The following is a 20697-nucleotide window of genomic DNA, read 5'->3' on the forward strand; positions in this document are numbered from 1 at the left end:
GGTGGCCTGGCTGGCTCCTTTGAGCTATGCCAATCTATTATCCCTTAGAGTGCTTTGATCTCAATTCTGTATGAAGGAGGTTGGTTGTGTATCAAGGCATTCTACATTTCAGGAAAACCATCAATGGAAGGCTTCCTCTTATCTAGAGATATTTTTTGAGTATTACAAAAGCATAGGCCATTTTTGAAATGTTCAAAGAGATAAAAAATTTGAATGTTGCTCCCCTACTGAGGCTGAAACATTTGCTATTGGGGGTTTAGCTGAATAATACATTCATCCTTTAGAAGAAAGATGCTATCATAGATATATATTTTCCCAGTGTTTGGAATTCCACTTCTAAGGAGGTATGTTAAAATGGGGGAACAATCCGTGAGGCTTTAATGATAGCACTTTTTGAAAGGGTAATTGTAGAATTACTATCTTTATTATGTTTTTACTAGAATTATTTTTTCTTTAAACATACTCTTTTTCTCAGGTCCAGCTAAATCCCGTCCACTGGTCTCTTCCCACCATCACTAAACTCTCTGCTCCTGCAGCTATATTCTGAAAGCAGACTTCTTAGTGTATAATCCCTATCATCTTTATATGTTAGTGCAGTAACTTTCAGGAAGTAACCAGCTCTCAGGGCCGAATAGCCAGAATAAAGCAGGACAAGAGATGAACTGAATAAGTAAGAGATGAGACCACCATGACAGAAAGGAACACTTCTCATCACTCTTGTAAATACATCGTGCTGGCCAAGAAAGAAGGAGGGCATGAGGAAAAGGGGGAAAAGCCAGGAATGGGCAGTATGCCCAAGGTGGGAGGTCAAGTCTCCATGAGGGGATCTTCTCTGACAAGTAGGGGCAAACATTAGAAATGCCAGGTGGCAGTGCCTCCCGTGGTCATGGGAATGGAAGCAACGTACCAACGTGAGCACAAGAGGGAAGAGGAATTAACCATGATTCACGACACTGTCAAGGACTCAGCCAACACATCTGGCTTCAAGTCAGCCTCCAGACCCAGTGGGAAGTAGAGAGTTTCCTGGGGGACAGAAGCTCAGTTATATGAGCTGGCAGACATGGCTGTGTCTAGAGAGAAGCTTTCTCCGTGGAGGGACCATCTCCACATCACACGGATGATGGGAGTGGGTCCCATAAAATTGTCAGCATTTTGGGAGGGCAACTTAAAGACTGCCGTGCTGGGTCTGCTGGCTCAAGTGTGCAGTACCTGTGGCTGGCCTAAGACAGGATCACCTGAAGCATCCCTGCTTACAGCCTACCTCACACTGGTCCCACTGCCTGAGCCCAGGGCCGTCTTTGCACCTGCATCTGTAAACTGAACAGAGACTGTAGACCAGCCCAGAATCTCCAAATCAAACCTGTTCTCCTTTAAGCTCCTGCAGCCCTGCTGTCTTGTGTGCTGCTTCTCACATTTATTGCTTTTACCTGGCATTACAGCTTTATACATACTTACTAAAAAATTTGCTTCTGAAGAAAAATTTTATGTTTTCTGAGCTCATTGTGACTTTACTGTCCAAAACATTTTTGACTCTTAAGTTCTCTGTCCCACTATTTGCTTTACTTTAAAAATTTCTTAAACTTGCTAACAAACAGATAAAGTCAACATTATTTTCTTTTGTGTTGGCCGAATGCTCTCTTCACAGGCTGTGATTTTTTTTCTTAAAGATTTTATTTATTTATTTATTTATTTATTTGACACACACAGGGGGTGCACAAGCAGGGTGAGTGGCGGGCAGAGGGAGAGGGAGAAGTAAGCTCCCTATTCTGCAGGGAGCCTGATGCCGGACTCAATCTCAGAACCCTAGAATCTTGACCTGAACCCAAGACAGATGCTTAACTGACTGAGCTACCCAGACGCCCCCGGGCTGTGATTTTTAAGTCAAAATTTTCTTAATTCTGATAAGTTAATACGTTATCCACTTCATGGTCTCTGATAATAGTCCTTTTACATAATTTATGTTTGAAGAAGTCCATTGCAGATTATTTATGAAATAAAACAATCTAAAAGTCTAACAATAATCACTTAAATATATATTCATTATTATGTTATATTATCTATGTATCTGTATATAGTGTATACAGATACATATACCCACACATCTGCATCCTAGAATTAAATAATTCATCTTTCGAAGTTATGATTATATAGAGATTTTCACATAGGAAGTACTCTGTTCCCAATGTTAGGTATATGAAAGATTGAATTTTGTATGCCAAGAACAAAAAGAAAATAAACCATAAAACCAAAAAGAAAATATACGTACATGTCAGAAAACTCTGGACAAAACTTACCAGGTAAAATTATAAGTGAAATGATATCTATACATGGTTTTCTCCTTTACAATTCTCCTGTACTTTCCCATATCCTTCTTTGAACATATACAGTGTATCATTTTAAATGCCATCTCCCTGCCTGAATGTGGTATGTGGTGCTGGGTTCTAGTCCATATGCACTCCCACCTTTTAAGCATTACTCCATCCCTGGGGGAATGGTGCCTCAAACCAGAGGCAGCATATGATTTCTTCTCTTTGACGGACACAGACATTTCTTGCACTGGCTCCATTCTGGGAATACATACATTAACTACTCTGTCTGCAGTTATAAAGTGTGAGTTCTGTACGCAATTTAATAACCAAAAGTTAATCTGTTTTAACAAGTGGAAGTAGTAAAGGCAAAAATGAGTGTTTTTACATTTTTATTCTCACCCTGGGCACATAGGCAAGATCCAGATTCAATATAAGAAGGAAGGACCAGTAGTGCTAATACCATGTCAAATTAACATTTGTATAAAAATGTAATTATAACATCTGTTTAAAGGTGAATGTTTTCTGTTATGATTTCGTTCTGTATAATTTCATTTTAAATAGTAGAATAAGAAACTTAAACAGATTAACTCATTAATGAAATTTAGATTCACTATCTAATTAGTAAAGTCTGTAGAGGAGGACAGTGTGGCAACATTGGAAGTGTGCATTGGGCACTCTGCAGGCACTCCCACTTTGCAGGACAGTGTGGCAACATTGGAAGTGTGCAGAACCTGTTACCAGTTAGTATGTGGTGGACATGCCATTACAGAGACACAGCAATCGGGGGCCTGGTTTCAGATCATGACTCCACAACTTAATAGTTCTACATACTTGTCCTGATTCTTTAATATCTGTTCCATACTTTCCTGCCTTAGAAACTGGGATATTAACAGCAGCAAATCTCCTAAAGCTATTTTGATTAGTTGTGTTAATGCAGCTAAGCATTTAACACAGTGCCTGGCATAGATCTGGTGGATATTATGTCCATTACTGTTTGAGACATTGGTGACAGTGGTCATAGATGGCGGTATTATTATCTGGGAGACCAGGCTTGGATTAAAAACAATTAGTTGTTCCAGAAAGTTGCTCTCATAACAATTTCACCTACTCTTTAGTGTCATGTCATCAGTCCAGTACACAATAATTATAGCCAGCTTCTGGTTAAAATGTGGACTGAACATTTATTACACAATTATGTTTTTTGAGGTTATCAAGTATTTTAGAAAATACATATATTTTCAGCCTTGTCAAAGGAATTTTTCTTAGATTATTCTGAATATGGGATGGGAAACAAAGAATAAATCATTTTTAAAGGCATCTGAAAATTGCTTTACAAGTGGTAATGTATGTACAGACACACACACCAACCCACAGAACCGATTAGATTTGACTTAAACCTTATTTCTAAATGCATCTTCAATGCAAGCCTGTACAATTTGGTGAAATAGTTTAGGCAATTTCATGAAATATGGTAATTAAAATAATGAGTTACATACTTAATATGGCTTATTGGAACATGGTGACTGCCCAGTAAATAGCCAGAATTGGCGAGTTATTTAAAGATCTTCATCTCTTACTTTTCAGCCTGACCATCTCCGCAGAGTGCCCAATGCAACTTGAGGATTTCCCGATGGATGCCCATGCTTGCCCTCTGAAATTTGGCAGCTGTAAGTTGTTTTCACAAGTAAGAACCATGGATATACTTTTGGGGTTATTTCCACATTCATTCAGAATTTAGGTTCTGTATGCAAATAAAGCACAATATGTGGCAGTCTGCTTGAGAAGACTGGAATGTTGCGGATTACTCATACCTTTGTCCTTGTCTGCAGCCTCATCCTCACTTCTGAAATGTTGGAAGGCAGCGTTAGAACCAAACTGTTCCCTTCTTTCTTTGTGCTATCCATTTGTGCTTAAGTTATGTGAAGTTTTCATTTTTGAAATCAGAAGAATGTGCTCTTTGAGACTGAGCATCAGGTTTTTTATAACTGATGAACCAATATTGTTACATTATCATTAATTAAGGTCCATAACTTACGTTAGTGTTCATTCTTGTGTTGTATACTATATAGGTTTTGGTAAGTGTATAGTGACATGTTTACATCATTATATTATCATACTAAGTGGTTTCACTGCCCTTAGAATGTTGTGCTCCACTGATTCACCCTCCCTTCCATCAGTCCCTAAAAACTACTGATCTTTTGTATCCATAATTTTTCCTCTTCCAGAATGTCATATAATTGGAATCGTATAGTATGCAACCTTGTCAAATTGCTGCTTTTACTTTGTAATATGTATTTATGGTTTCTCCATGCCTTTCATGGTGGAAAAACTTATTTCCTTTTAGTGCTGATTACTGGTCCATTGTTTGGTAATACCATAATTTATCCATTCACTTGCTGAAGGACATCTTGTCATATCCTTGTGACATATGATACTGAATAGCTTTTCTTTTTTTTAATTAAGTTCAATTAGCCAACATATAGTACATCATTAGTTTTTGATATAATGTTCAACAATTCATTAGTTGCACATAATACCCAGACCACATGCCCTCCTTGGTCCCCATCACCAGCTACAATCCCCCCTCCCAACTTTTTTCCCAGAGTCCAGAGTCTCTCATGGTTTGTCTCCCTCTCTTGAGTTCTTCCCATCCAGATTTCCCTCCCTTATCCTGTGGTTCTTTGCACTATTCCTTATATTCCACATATGAGTGGAAATGTATGATAATTGGGTTTCTCCAACTGACTTATTTAGCATAATCCCCTCCAGTCCCATCCATGTTGGTGTAAATGGTAGGTACTCATCTTTTCTGATGGCTGAGTAATATTCCATTGCATGTATGAACCACATCTTCTTTATGCATTCATCTGGTTGAAGGACATCTTGGCTTCTTCCACAGTTAAACTACTGAATAACTCTTCATATATTTATTTGCTCTCTGTTCATGGTATTTTGGTGAGGTGTTTGTTCAGGGCGTTTGCCCATTTTTAATCTGCTTGTTCATGTTCTTATTGTTTAATTTCAAGAGTTCTTTGTATATTTTCTGTACCCATTCTTTATAAGATATGTATCTTGCAAATATTTTCTCCAAGTCTACAACTTATCTTCTCATTTTCTTGACAATGTCTTTCATATAGCAGGCATTTACAACTTTAATGAAGTCTAGCTTATGAATTACTTCTTTAATGGATGATGTCTCTGAGGTATATAAAAATAAGGTTATCTATATTTTCTTCTGTATCATCATCTAGGAGTTTTATAGTTTTACATTTTACACATAGATCTATTTTGAGTTATTTTTTTGTGAAGATACAAGGTCCCTTTGTAGATCCTCTTTTTTTCTTTTTTTTCAATTTGCATGTGGGTGTGTAGTTGTTTCAGCACCATTTGTTGAAAAGACTATCTTTAATCTATTGTATTGCCTTTGGTCCTTTGTCAAAGATCAGATGACTTGGTTTGTGTGGGCCTATTTTTGACCTTTCTAATCTGTTCCATCGTTGTGTTTGCCTATTCTTTTGCCAATACTACCCTGTCCTGAATACTATAACTTTTTTTTAATACTATAACATTTTTTAAAGAATATTTTTATTTATTTATTTGAGATACAGTGAGAGTGAAAAGGGGGCGGAGAGCATGACTGGGGGGAGGGGCAGTGGGAGAGAAAGAAGCAGGCTCTCCTCTGGGCAGGAAGCCCAACTCAGGGCTTGATCCCAGGACCCCAGGATCATGACCTGAGCCAAAGGCAGACACTTAACTGACTGAGCCACCCAGGCACCCCAAGTACATGAAGAAAACTTAAAGCTATGTTGCTAAGGAAAAGAAACCTATCTGAAAAGGCTACATACTCTGTAATTCCAACTATATAACATTCTGGAAAAGGTAAAGCTATGGGGACAGTAAAAAAGATCAGTGACTGCCAAGGGTTAGGTAGGGAAAGAGGGACAACAGAGGATTTTTTTAGGGCAGTAAAAATTATTCTGTGAATACTCTAACATTTTATACTCAGTCTTGAAGTTGGGTAGTGTCACTTCTCTGGCTTTGCTCTTCTCCAATATTATGCTGGCTATTCTTTTGCCCCTCCACATAAACTTTAGAGTCAGTTTGTTAATATCCACAAAATAACTTGCTGGGATTTTTATTGTTATTGCATTCAATCTATAGATCAAGTAAGGAAGAAGTGACATCTTGACATTATTTAAGCCTCCTGTTCATGAACAAGAAATAACTCCATTTGTTTAGCTTTTTATTTCTTTCATTAAAGTTTTGTACTTTTCTTTATATAAACCAGATTACCTTGGCCCCAAACCAAAGATATTGCAAAAATGACAAAACTTTGGATCAGTATCCCTCATGTATAGAGACCTTTTTAAAAGTCCTTAACAAAGTACTAGTACATTGGATTCAATAAAATGAATAATACACTATGACCAAAATCAAGTAGTTTATTCTAGAAATGCAAGACTGAGTTATAATCCACTATTTTTTTTTCACTATTTTAACATTCTAAACAAGAAAACCAACATAATAGGGGCGACTGGGTGAGTCAGTCGATTAAGTATCCGACCTTTGGTTTCAGCTCACATCATGCTGTCAGGATTGTGAGATCAAGCCTCATGTCAGGCTCTGCACTGGGTATGGAGCCTGCTTGGGATTCTCTCTCTCATCCCCCTCTACCCCTCTACCCTGCTCACACACTCTCTTTGTAAAAAAAAATAAAATCTTTTTAAAAAAGGAAAAAAAGAAAACTAACATAGTTATATCAATTGATGCAGGGAAAACATTCTCAGAAAACTAATAGTAGAAAAGACACTCCCAAATTTGATAAAGTACTTCTACAAACAAACAACAACAATGAAAAACTTTAATTATAATATTACACTTAATGTAAAAAAAAAAAAAGACTGCATAGTTTCCTAAGACTGAGAATAAGATATTGATGTCTGCTTTTACCACTTTTACTCAACATAAGGAAATTCTAGCCTTTGTAGTAGGACACGTAAGGGAAATAAAAGTGTACAGATTAGAAAAAGAAGAAAAACAGGTTGTTTTCTTGTTAATCTTTGTATCTTTTATTTGCTTGTCTTGTTTTATTGCATTAGTTAGGACTTCCAATTTTTTGCCTGGTTGTTTCACACCAGTTCTTGAGAAAGAGGTATTAAAATCTCCAAATATAATTGTGCATTTGTGTATCTCCACTTTCAGTTCAATCAGTTTTTGCTTTACATATTTTTCAGCAGATATTTGGTGAATATACATTTGGGATTGCTAGGGCTTCTTGGTGGATTTGCATAATATTCTTCTCTGTCCCTGGTATTTTTCTTTGTTTGAAATCAGCCTGATATCTATGTAGCCATTCTTGCTTTCTTTTTGAATAATGTTTGAATGATATTTTATTTTTTTCTTAATTTACTCTCAACACTTATATATCATTATGTGAAAATAAGTTTCTTGTAAATGGCATATAGCTAGGTCAGATTTTTTTTTTTTTAGGTCAGATTTTTTAATTAACTTTGTCAATCTATGCCTTTTAATTGGTGTATTTTCATCATTTACATATAATGTATCTATTGATATGTTAGTGCTTGGGTCTGCCATTTGTTTATTTTTTGTTTTGTTCTCTATTTTTTTCATTTCTTTATAATCTTTTTTCTGCCTCCCTATTGGTTAACTGGATAATTATTATGATTAATTATTGTATTATTATTAAATTTTATTTACTTACAGTATTTTTTCTATACAGTTTTTCCTCAACTCATAAAGGGATTACATCTTGATAAACTCATTGTAAGTTGAAAATATTGTAGGTTGGAAACACATTTATTATACCTAATCTATAGAACATTATACCTTAATCTAGCTAAATGTGCTCAGAATACTTATGTTAGCTGACAGTTGGACTATATCATCTAACATAAAGCCTCTTTTTTTATAAAGTGTTGAATATCTCATGCAATTTATTGAATATTACACAAAAATGGAAAACAGAATGGTTGTATGGGCATAGTATGGTTGTAAATGTGTCAGTCGTTTACCCTTGTGATCATGAGGTCGATTGGGAGCTGTGGCTCAGTGCCACAGCCCAGAACCACATATTGCTAGCCTGGGAAAAGGTCACAATTCAAAATTTGAAGTGTGATTGATACAAAAGATGTATTGTTTTATAGCATCATGATGAAAAGTCGTAAGTCAAACTATCTTAAGTTGGAAACTGTTTATGTATATTTTTTGTATAGCTTTTTAGTTGTTGCTATAATTGTTTACATACAGTTGACTCTTGGACAATATGACAGAGGTACCAACTTCCCACACAGTTGAAAATTCATGTATAACTTTTGACTCCCCAAAACTTAATTACTAATAGTCTACTGTTGACTGTAAGCTTTACCAATAACCTACTCAATTTACACGTATTTTGTATGCTATAGGTATTACATACTGTATTCTTATAATAAAGTAAGCCAGGGGAAAGAAAATGTTATTAAGAAAATCCTAAAGAAGAGAAAATATATTACAGTATTTTACTATACTTATAAAAAAAAAACCATTTATTAGCGGACCTGCATGTTCATACCCATGTTGTTTAAGGAGTCAACTGTTTACATAGCTTATCATTTAACTAGATCAAATGAAAAATAAAAACCTTACCTCCCTTTTATGTGCTTATCTTCCCAGAATTATAATACAGTTGCCTAAAGATGTTCTTTTTGTACATCTAGAACCATATCAGAGAGTGCTGTAGTTTTTATTTGAACTATCAAACTTCGTTTTACAAACTCAAGAAGGAAAATTCTATTATATTTACTCATATTTTTACTTACTGTGTTCTTTCTTAAGTGTTCCAAGATTTCTTTTTTAAAACTAAGCTGTTTTATAATAAAATACTAATAAAAATTTAGTAAATAAAATAAAAATACTAACATGATAAAATATTTTAAAATAAAACTTATTTTATAACTCCTTAGCAAACTTCTGTTAGCTATTTTTTAGGATAGACTAGATTGGCTTTGCTCCATTAATTGTCAAAGATCAGTTGACTTGGTTTCTGTGGTTCTATTTTTGAGCTTTCTAATCTGTTCCATTGGTGGTTTTGCCTGTTTTGCCAATACTACTCTGTCCTGAGTACTATAACTCAAGCAATAAATTCTCTTTGTTTTCCTTCATCTGAAAATTTTTTATTTTACCCTTCATACCTGATGATTATTTTCATCAGATATATTGTGTTCTGATAGTTCTTTGACACTTGAAAAATGTGTTGCTTTATTCTTGCTTTCTTGCTTACTGATACCACTCAAATCATTTTTCCCTTATTGGTAAGATATTATTTTTCTTTGGTTGCTTTCAAGATTTTTTCTTTGCCTTTAGTTTTCAGAGGTTCAACTATGATTTGTATAGGTGTAGCTTTCTTTGAGTTTATCCTGCTTGGGCCTTCCTAAGCATCTTGAATCTAGATTTTTGCCAAATTTACAAGTTTGAGCAATTATTTTTGAATACTTTTTCTGCCCCAGCCTCTTTCTCTTCTCTTTTCCTAAATCCAATGTCATGAATATTAGATCTTTTATTATTGTTGTTGTTATACCCCCCCATAGGTTTTGAAGCTCTTTTCATTTTCTTGGGTTCTCTCCATTTTTCATATTTCTGCTCTTTATTTTCTGTTATTTTATCTTTGAGTTTACTAATTCTTTCTCTTTCCCCCTCCATCCTGCTTATGAATTCATGTATTGATCTTTGTATTGTGTTTTTTTGTATCTTTCAGTTCTGTCAAATTTAATATTTCTGTTAACTTGACTGGGTCATGACATGCCCAGGAATTCGGTCGAGCATTATTCTGGGTGATGTCTGTTAGGATGAGTTTGGATAGATTAATAGATTGAGTGAAGCAGATTGCCTTTCCCAATGTGGGTGGGACTCATTCAATTAGTTGAAGTCCTGAATAGAACAAAAAGGTTGACCTTCCTATTACAAAGGAAAACTTCTCTTACCTGACCACCTTGATCAGGACCATTGGTCTTTTCCTGTCTTTGGATTCAAAGTGAAACATCAGCCCTTGCGGTCTCTGGCCAGCCAGTTCTGAGACTGGTAGTACACCATCAACTTTCCTGGGACTTCAGCTTGCTGACTACAGGACTTCTCAGCATCCATTTTCACAAGAACCAATTCCTCATAATAAGCTTTTTTAAAAAAAAGAATGTCTACCTATGTTCTATTGGTTCTATTTCTCTGGAGACTAATACATATATTGGTTCTGAGAAGTGGGTGCTGCTGTAACAAATACTTAAAAATGTGGATGTTTCCTAAAAAAAAAGTAAAATAAAATGTGTAAGTGTCATTAGAACTGGATAATGGGTAGAGAGGCTGGAGAGTATTGTGGTGCAAGATAGAAAAAGCCAACATTGCTTAAAGGGACTTGGTGATTCTGATAAAAGATGAGAAGGGAAAAGGAGAGCTGGAGAGAAAGCCTTCATCTTCTTAGAGAATCTGTAAATAATCACGAACAGAATGCTGGTAGACATGGCTCTTCTGGTGAAGTCTTAGTAGAAATGAGCCACAGGTTAGAGGAAACTGGAGAAAAGGCAATCCTTGTTATAAATTGACTAAGTTGTGTCCAGAGCAGTTGGCTGAATTGTGTTCTAGTGTTTCATGGAAGGTAGAACTTGTGAGCAATAAAATTGGATATTTAGTCGAGATTTATAAGCAAAGAGTTGAGTTCCTCATCATTGCTCATAGTAAAATATGAAAAGCAAGGGATGGATTTGAGAAGGAATTATTAAGCCAAAAAGAATTAAAATTTAAAGATTTAGAAAATCTTTAACCTTCCCTATTCTGAAAAACAAGGAAGCTTATTATGGAGAAAACACCAATGGCGTGAGTAGACAATTGCTTCATAAAATTGACGCCCATGATGTTGATTGGCTGCCTCAGCAGAAACCAGAAACAGTGACTCCAAAGGCAATTCAGAGATGATAAGGACTGCTGGTACCATCACAAGCCTCAGTTTCAAAGGGCAGAACTGCCAACCAGCAGAACTGTGTGGACAGAGTTCTTGCAAAGAACCTTGACAGCAGCACCTCAAGAGCAGTGGGGTGAAGCTGCCACCCCACTAGGCCTGGATGGCAGACCATTGAACCAAAGAGGAAGATTCTCAGGCCTTAGGAATGTTCCTAGCTAGATTTTGGATTTGCATGGGACTTATCACCCTTTTCCTTCTGATTTCATTTTTGGAATCGGAATGTCTATCCTCTGCCTGCCCCACCGTTGTGTTTTAGAAGCACATAATTTGTTTGGTTTCACAAGTTTACAGCTGAAGAATTTTGCCTCAGGATAAATTGAATCTCACCCATATCTGATTCAGATGATACTTAGATGAGACGTTGGGCTTTAGATATTGGGGCTGATGCTGTTATTAGTTAAGATTTTGATGCTATTTAGGTGGAATGGATATATTCTGCATGCAAGAAAGACATGAATTTGAGGGGGGCAGTGTCAAAGTGCTATGTTCTGAATTGTGTCTCCCCCACACATTACAATGTTGAAACCCTAATCCACAATGTGACTGTGTTTGGAGACAGAGCACAATTAAATGACAGCCACGTAACACAGAGATTAAAATTAAGGAAGTCATAAGGGTGGAACCCTAATCCAATAGGATCGGTGCCCTTAGAAGAAGAGGAAGAGAGAGAAATCTTTCTTTTTCTGCAAACACATGCAATGAGGAAAAGCCAAGTCAACACATAGCAGAAAGCCATTTGCAAGCCAGGAAGAGAACTCTCACCAGAAACAAATTTGCTGGCACTTTGGTCTTGGACTTCCCAAACTCCAGATCTGTGAGAAATAAATCTTGCTAATTTAACCACCCAGACTATGCTGTTTTGTCATGGTAGCCCAAGCAGACCAACATAACTTATAAAACTTCTGTTTGGTCTTTCCTTATCTCTTCTATTTCTTTACAGAGACCTTATAGTTTCTCATTTGTTTCAAGCATATTTTGAATTGGTCATTGCAGCATTTTATTATGGCTGCTTCAAAAATTATTTGTCAGGTAATCCTAGTATCTCTCATATTTGTTTTGGTATGTATTGATTTTTTTTAAATTCAGTTTGATCTTCCTAGTTGTTGGTATGATAAATAATTTTCTGTTGGAACCTGGACATTTTGTGTGTTGTGTTATGAGACTCATTCAAGTCTCCTGTTTTAGTTGGCTCTTTTTTTTTTTTTTTAAACCCTGCTCTAGCAGGGAAGGTTGCAGCATAGCCTCATTACTGCCAGGAGTGGGTAGAAGTCCAGGTTCTCCACTCAACACCCATGACACAGGGTGTATGGGGCTCTTTATTCTTGCTGGGCAGGTGCAGGATTTCCAGCTGCATACCGGACCTCCTCAGATACCAGATGAGGTAGAGTGCTTCACTAGCATTGTGCAGTAGCAGAATTCTCAATTTTTACTAATTCTCTACTGAAACAGCTCCAGCAAGGAGCAGGAGGGACCTGCTACTGCTGGATTAATGTGGACCTCCGGGCTCCCCACATGGTTGCCAGCACACTATAAGGAATGGGTGTCATTACTGCCTCATCGGAGTGATGGTGCTAGTTCCCTTTTCTCTGATGCCACTACATTGGTGAGTTGGGAATCTGGTGAGACTAGAAGTCTGGGACCTTCACTTTCTTCTTGGTCAGCAGAACTGCAATTCTTCTGTGGTGTTTGACTGGACTTCTCTAGTTACTGTCTATGTCTAAAAGTTTTCTGTCTTGATATGCTGACCCTTTCCTGGTCTTTGGGCTAGAGAGAGTACAGGCTTATGGTGGCAGTGTTACTGTACTTTGTTTATGCCTTATGTGTTTCTGGGTTGCTAAGCTTCTTGGGCTCCCGTCTGAGATGTATGAGGTAAGAATAAAACCATAGAACTCACTATTGGGTCATCTCTTGGGTACCAAGACCCCAAGACTTGTCTGCTTATTCTTTCTACAGATTCTTCCTATATTTTATGTCATGTCCAGGTTTTCTAGCTGTATTTAATGGGGAGAATAGGGAAAAATACATCTCCATTTTCCTGGAAGCAGAAGTCCCCTTACATGTGTTTTTATTTTTATTGATACTTCCTAGAGTTTGTTAAACCTTGAATATATAAATTGGTCTTTCATCAAATTTGAGGAATTTGATGGACAGAGACCACTCTTCCTTCAAATATTTTTCTGTTTCATCCTCTTTTTTTCCATCTGGAGTTTTAATTATATTAATTTTTTTAAGAATTGTTATCTTTCTGTATTCTTTATATTGAATAATTTACATCAGACTGTCTTCAAGTTCACGGACTTTTTAAAGAAAGATTTTTATTTATTTATTTTTTATGAGACAGAGAGCACAAGAGAGAGAATAAGAGCGGGAAGATGCAGAGGGGGAAGCAGACTCCCTGCTGAGCAGGGAGCCTGATGCAGGTCTCAATCCCAGGACTCTGAGATCAGATCACGACCTGAGCTGAAAGCAGATGTGTAACCAACTGAGCAATCCAGGCTGCCCTAAGTTCACTGACTTTTATGTCATCTTCAATATGCTGCTTAATTCATACAGTAAATTTTTTATTTAATATCTTTGTCAGTTTTAGAATTTGTATATGGTTCTTTTAAATAATTTCAATGTCTCTGCTCAACTTACTCTTGGTTTTTCATTACAGAACATTACGTTTTTTCCCTTTCCACTCTTAAGCATAACCATTTAAGCTGCTTTAAAATCCTTGTGTGCTAAATCCAGGATTAAATCCTTTTGGGGTCATTCCACATTGATCATTTTTTTCTCTTAAGTGTGGGTCTGTTTTTTTCCTGTTTCTTTTACATTTAATATTTTGAATTAATTCCTGTATATTTCAGTGTTATATTGAAGAGACTGGATTCTATTAAACTTAGAGTATCACTTTCTTTTTAGCTAATTAACTTGACCAAAGGAAAACTCCAAACTCTGTCTTTGGTGCAGTAGGCAACAGCTGACATTGTCAGGTGGTTCCTCTACCTTAGTTGGGCTGACAGGATTATGCTCTAGGAATGCATAATTCAGGGGTAAGTGTTGATAGTGTAGAGTTCACATACATCCATTACATCAAGTTTGGGGCTCCTCTGTAGCTCTTTTTCTTTCTAGGATTTTACACTGCATTTTTCAGATGCATTATTTTGATAGCTCTAGACTCTTTTAGGTTCTTGAAACCCGTAAGACCAACCCATAAGCTTTAGTCACCTCACAGCTCTGACTCAAAGCTTTTTAACTAAAAAGGCATTCCCTTCTTCCAAGTGGCAACTCCCTCCAGTTTCTTCCTGTTTGTTCACTCTCTAGGGCCTTCAAGGAGTTACTTCTCTTTTACATGGTGTCCAGAGCTAATAGCTATTACCTGATTAACAAACACTGGCAGGAGAATTTCGTTGGACTCCAGGGGTTTCCTTTTGTATTGCTTCTCTCATCTCAAAGAAATGTTTGGAATTAGGACAGGGGACTGTGTGTGATGAGCCAAAAGTTTAGGTTGGATGGAAATAATATATATATTTTTTCCAACTATGAACCTTCAATGCCATGGAAAAATTAAACATATATTTATTGAGGGGAAGCAGTATAAGGGAAGGAAGCTTTCAGGAAGATTTATTTAAGTCATTTGTTGTCTTGGGGTAGCTGTGCACACCAGTGCTTGACAAGACTTCAAAAGATCCCTACGGCATCTTATTTGGGAATCCCTGATTCATGTCCCTGAAAGAAAATGAATTGTGTATGTCCCCAAGAGGAAAATGAGTTGTATGACTTAAAATTATACCCTCTTTGCATATAAAAATTATGCTCTTGATCTGATCAAAGGCAAAACACTGAAAGTGAAATTGTCAGTTTTTTCATCATTAATCAAATAAATTCAAGATAGTGTGATGTTTAAATATAATGACAATGATATGCAGGACAGGCAGCACAAAAGCAATTTTTGTGAAAGAAAATATATGACCCTCTAAATCCTTCTTCACTAAATTTTCTCATATTCAACAGCCAACCAGCTGCAGTTAAGTCATTTATTACATTCAAAGATAAAATACACATCTGATAGGATCTCATCACTTCTACAATCAGTCGCACCAAATGAGATCAATTGGTGTATGTATATGTGTATGTGTGTGTGTGTATACACATATAATTTGAACTCAGTAGAAAACCTAAAATCAATATAAACACTTCTTGAATTCAGTAGAGATTTTGAACTTTCATGCTAAATTTCTTTTTTATCTGCCTGGTATTTTGAAGATTGGTTTTAGATGCTGCTTGTATCTTTATATCTGATGTTAATATCATTACTACAATATACAAAGCAATTAGAAGGATTTTTTAAAAGATTTTATTTATCTGAGAGAGAGATAGCGAGAGAGAGCATGAGGTAGTGGCAGGGAGAAGGAGAAGAAGCCTCCTCACCCACCAGAGAACATGATGTGGGGCTTGATCCCAGGACCCCAGGACCATGACCTGAGCCAAAGGGAGATGCTTAACCAACTGAGCCACCCAGTTACCCCAGAAGGATTTTGATTTTCTTAATACATCATGTTTATATACAGTTGTCCAAGGGCTAGAAAACTGCAGAAATTTCACCTTTCTTCAGCTTATATGGTTTCAGCACAGGGCAAAATAATTTTAAGAGAAGAAATGTTATTTAAGTTTTTTTTCTTACTTATCTTTCATCTTTTTTGATTTACTAAAAATAGCTGCTTGGCCAAGTAGTTCACTTATACCATGGGCATCTAAGCATGATGCAGAGGCTAAATGTGATAGTATAATGAGTTTCAAATTACCCAATCTAACAGTTCTCTGCTATTAGGAGACAAAGGAATGCAAATAGGTGTCATTATTCTAATGAGCCACATGCTCTGGCTTCTCTAATGCAGAACTGAATTAACAGACATTTCTGTTATTGCTATCTCTACTCTCAAGAATTGAAACAAATGTTGAAATTAGCCCTACTTTACAGAGGGATGTTTTCTAGTCCATAAGGAAATCCCGAGAAGATAATGGCATGGCTTATATTTGGAAGTGAATGCTTAAATCAAGACTTTTATAAAAGAAAACAAAACTTAATTTTTTTTGTTCATTTTATTTGCGGAATGATGCATTAAATAGTAGATTAAGTCATGAGACAACATCTGGATTCATGAAAATATATGCTAAATTAGATACAGATGCCTCTTTGGTAAACATCCAGTGGAGAGAATTTCACATAATCAGGGTAAATCTCCCTGTAGTGAGCTATTAGTTCATTCAAACATGTGGAATTATGACACTATTAGCTGCATTCATCATTCCCAGCATGTAACGACTCAGCATGAGTGTGGGTGATGTAGAGCACAGATTTCAGAGTATCTAATGAGGGTACGATAGTCTGTGAGGTCTTGAAGCACACTGAAGTTCTGTCTGTGTTGTGTCTGAGTTTAGATGCACTAGTAAGCCTTGGTTACAGATACACTGGCTGTGTTCTTCCTTCTGTTGGGTGCAGTTAAGAATTACAGAAGCATGAGTAGTGCTCTGCTCCCAGTGAACTGAAGGACAATTGTATAATAAGATTAAATACCATTGTACAGCTGAAAGCCAGCTGGAATTCAGACAGGGAAACTCATCATGGGGATGACACTTTAACCTGGAAGGATTTGAGTAGAAGGCATAACCAAGATAAGGGCAAAGCACAAAGGACTAGGGGTTGATTAGTGGAGGGGATGAACACCTCCTCTGGGGAAATGACGGGATGGCCTTAATGACTCAAATGTGAAAGTATGAAAATAGTAGTCAGACTGGGAGACATTTGTGGAGCAAGGGGAGAATGTGCTGGACTCACTATTAGGGAGGTGACACCCAGAGCTAGGAATTAGCCTGAAGCAATAGAAATGCAGAGAGTTGAGAGCAGGGTGGTGGCCAGATGTGACAAGTGGATATGAAGGCACGAAGGATCAAGGATGACATTACGATTTTAGGACATTGTAACACAGGAAATCTATTTTCTGTGAGGACATTGAAAGTAATTAGAAGAGACTACCAGTTTTAAGGTTTAGAAAAGCTGGTTGGTTTATGAGATAGTGGGAAACTACATGAAGGGATTTTTTCCTGTTACCTCTAGCCTTCTGCTCTGCTTCTCACTCCTTTCCAAAAGAAGAGGGTCTTTTCTGCTGGGTGGCTGATAGTCCTTAGTCCCTCTTTCCTGATTTGTTCCCATTTAAATCCAAGAACATGGAGAGTGCAGTTTTTTGACTCTCTTTCTGTCAGACCAGTCAAGCCATTGACTGTAATTTTACGGACTGGACTGTGGAGTGGTTATGGGCCATTTGGCTGGCAAATCTCAACCTTCCTCTGGAATTCCTTTGGTAATAGGGCAGAAGTATTATCTGTCCATCTCCACCTGTAGATAGCTGTCCTTATGTCTCAGTTGATTCTAGGCAAGGAAAAAAGCCTGGCAAAGCCCCTCTTTTAACTTTTACCTGGTGACTCGAAAGCAGGGATACTGGGTATCTAGTAGGTTGTTAGAGATAATGTATGTGCATACATTCATATCTTACAAAGTTTGTAATCTAGATTGCAATCGGTAGGTCAGGTGTTGACTTGGACCTCAGCTCAGAATACTGAGGTTTAGGGAGGTTGAGGATCCTGCAGAAGGTCCCCCGGTGATGGGTAATGAGATTTTCTGAGGCAGTTATTCTGTTCATTCCCATCTTCCATTTCAGAGAAGAGAGGAAGGCTGAGGACATGGCTGTCAGAGAAGTTAAATTCTGTATGTCTAGATTGCCAAATTCTGCTTTTTGGGTACAGCCTAATCAATATTTCTTCTATCATCATAGGCAATGAATGCACAGAGTAAAACAATTTCCTACCTGGTTATTGTCAGTTCCTGGGTTCCCAGGTGCCCCATGTAGCCTGGCAGATAAGGCTAAGCACATTAGGTTTGCTTCACACATTGGGTTTCCTTTTGATTGACAGAAAGTGAATTCAGGTAGAAAGATCTTTTCATAGAGCTGAATCTGACACACACCAAGAATCCTTCCCACTATATGGGTACATTCCTAATATTTATTAAGCACCTACTTTGTCAGGCATATGTTAAATATTTGACATGGATGAATATACTTTGTCCTCACAGTACCCCTAGGAGATAAGAGTTATTTCCCCCAATCTACAGATGGGAAAATAGAGGCTTAAAGTTCATGCTGGTTGTTGAAGTTCAGAGTTGTGTCACCATATTTCTCTCACAGTTTGGCAAACACTCATTGCTTTTGAAAGACCTTGTAAATAAGGATTAATCATGACATCACTACCTCCTCATCAGTATTTGTAAAGCTAGACCTTAGGAAAACAGAAAGTGTCAACCCAGGAGAAGGAGCCACTCAGGCAACTATGATGAATTCCCCAGTCAGTTAAGAGTGAAAATATTTCAGACCTTCCTGCCTTGCTCTGCTGATATATGGTCAACAGGAAGTGAGCACTGTGTTTCTGGAGCTCTAAATCATGACAGATGATAACAGAACAAACCTGATTGCCTCATTTGCTGTTGTGTCTGGCTAAGAGATTGAATGCCACACAGCTGACACAAAGAGAAGAAGTGAGTGCTACTAAATACCCAAGATGAAATGCACAGGACTGATCATTTATTCCACCCTTAGTTCAAGGAAGAGAGCAGAACTCACCAGTGCTGCACTGTCATGCCAGAGATCATACTGCCTCTTGTTGTTGTTACTGTTAATGCAATTAACGTTATCAATACCACATTTGATACTTACTAACAATTTGAAAAGTAAGATGATGTGAATTATTAGTATGTATTGTGACACTCATATATCACTTTGTGATTTTAAGTAACTTTTAAATTTTAAGTAAATTTTAAATAAAATTTAATTTTAAATGATTTTTATTTTTATTTTAAGTAAATTTTAAATTTTAAGTAATTTTTTAAAGTTTTAAGTAAATTTTAAGTAACTTTTATCTGGTTACAATTATTATTGTGTTCTTATAAGATAACTATTATAGACCCCTCACCCTCCCCACATACACACCAACAATGGAGAAAGAGGCTTGTGTGTCCAGCAAGTCTGCAGGTATCAAAACCAGCCTTGTCCCCAGCCACTGATCCCTGCAGCACAGACCTCCCTGGTCAACATGCTTAGCCTCAGGGCCCAAGGAGAGCCATCTGTAACTGTGTGCCATCTCCAATCTCCCCACAGAAATTGATGTCCAGCACTGCAGTTAGGAGAGCAGATGGGGTGGGGTCTGTGCCTTCCATAGGCCTGCTCCAGTCTCCACACCTACCTCCATGGCTCCACCACCCCAGGACTCACATCTGCATCCTCACTTCCTCACTCAGCCTCCCTCCAGGCCACCAGAGGGGACTTGTTCCCCCTAGACCTCTGTCACTTTCCAGAATGCTCCATGTGTCCTGATGTCCTTTCTCTTCTGACTCTCATATGTTCTATACTTCCTTTCCCTTCTCTCTTGAGCAGATCAGGCACCAAGTAGACAACTCCACGAGGGAAACATTGTTTGCTGTCTTCTGCGCTCTTTGTAGATACCATCTGTGTTCCTAGATGTTCTTAACTCTCAGAACTGACCCTGATGACTCTGACCTGTTACCCTGGGGTTTGAACTTGCTTATGAGCTTCTGGATTCACATTTTCCAACCTACTCATACCCCCAAGGGTTGGGGGTAGGGGGTGGGGAGACCCTTCTCTTGACCAGAGCTAAGATTCACAACTCCCTTGTGGATTGGGAGATAGAATGAAGAGGTATTAATGGGACATCTGCAGCCCTCCTCTCTGGAAATATAGCCATGGGGGGGGGGGGAGACAGCTTCCCAGTATGAGACAGATGAGCTGGGGATAAGATATAGGGCAGGTGTAAGGACAATAGAAATGGAAGCTGCCTGAGTCACTCTGGGGACAGTAAGAAGCCAAGGGATCCTATCTCATCACCGTCTACTGTCTGCTCCACACTCACAGCCTTGGCAAGAATCCAGCAGGGTGCTCTGTTCAAGTCCATGTCTGAGTGCCATAGCTCTTAATATTCAGGGTCCTATAGCATTTACATAGTAGGAAGGAGATAAAATCTCACTGTTAATTTATATGGAACTCAGGGCATCTTCACAGTCTTGGCATATGCCCAGTGTCTATGACTAGACATTTGGAAACCAGCTTGCTAAGGGACAGGGCATCATCAGCCCCTATATACATTCTCAGTGCCCAGAGCCACCCATCTCCTCAGCAGAGAAGAGAAATTACAGCAGAAGCACTTGTGTCAGGGGAACTCCAAAGCTGCCATGTGAAAAATACACTTCTATATTACTTAAAACTTAAAAATAGAAGGTCATGTTAAAAACAAAACAAAAGAACACCACTCAACATATACCTGCAATGTGAG

The 20697-nt window shown here is 37.6% G+C and overlaps 1 protein-coding gene across 1 annotated transcript in view; it reads left to right on the forward strand.

The window, feature by feature from the left end:
• GABRA5 (gamma-aminobutyric acid type A receptor subunit alpha5) overlaps window positions 1-20697 on the forward strand; it is an 80941-nt gene that overhangs the window by 41668 nt on the left and 18576 nt on the right. Inside the window, exon 6 of the mRNA XM_059418490.1 lies at window positions 3894-3976. Within this exon, the coding sequence (XP_059274473.1) occupies window positions 3894-3976 (83 nt within the window). The remainder of the gene's footprint in view (window positions 1-3893; window positions 3977-20697) is intronic.

The sequence above is a fragment of the Mustela nigripes genome, chromosome 13 (genome assembly GCF_022355385.1).
Source record: "Mustela nigripes isolate SB6536 chromosome 13, MUSNIG.SB6536, whole genome shotgun sequence".
In the NCBI taxonomy this organism is placed as follows: Eukaryota; Metazoa; Chordata; class Mammalia; order Carnivora; family Mustelidae; genus Mustela; species Mustela nigripes.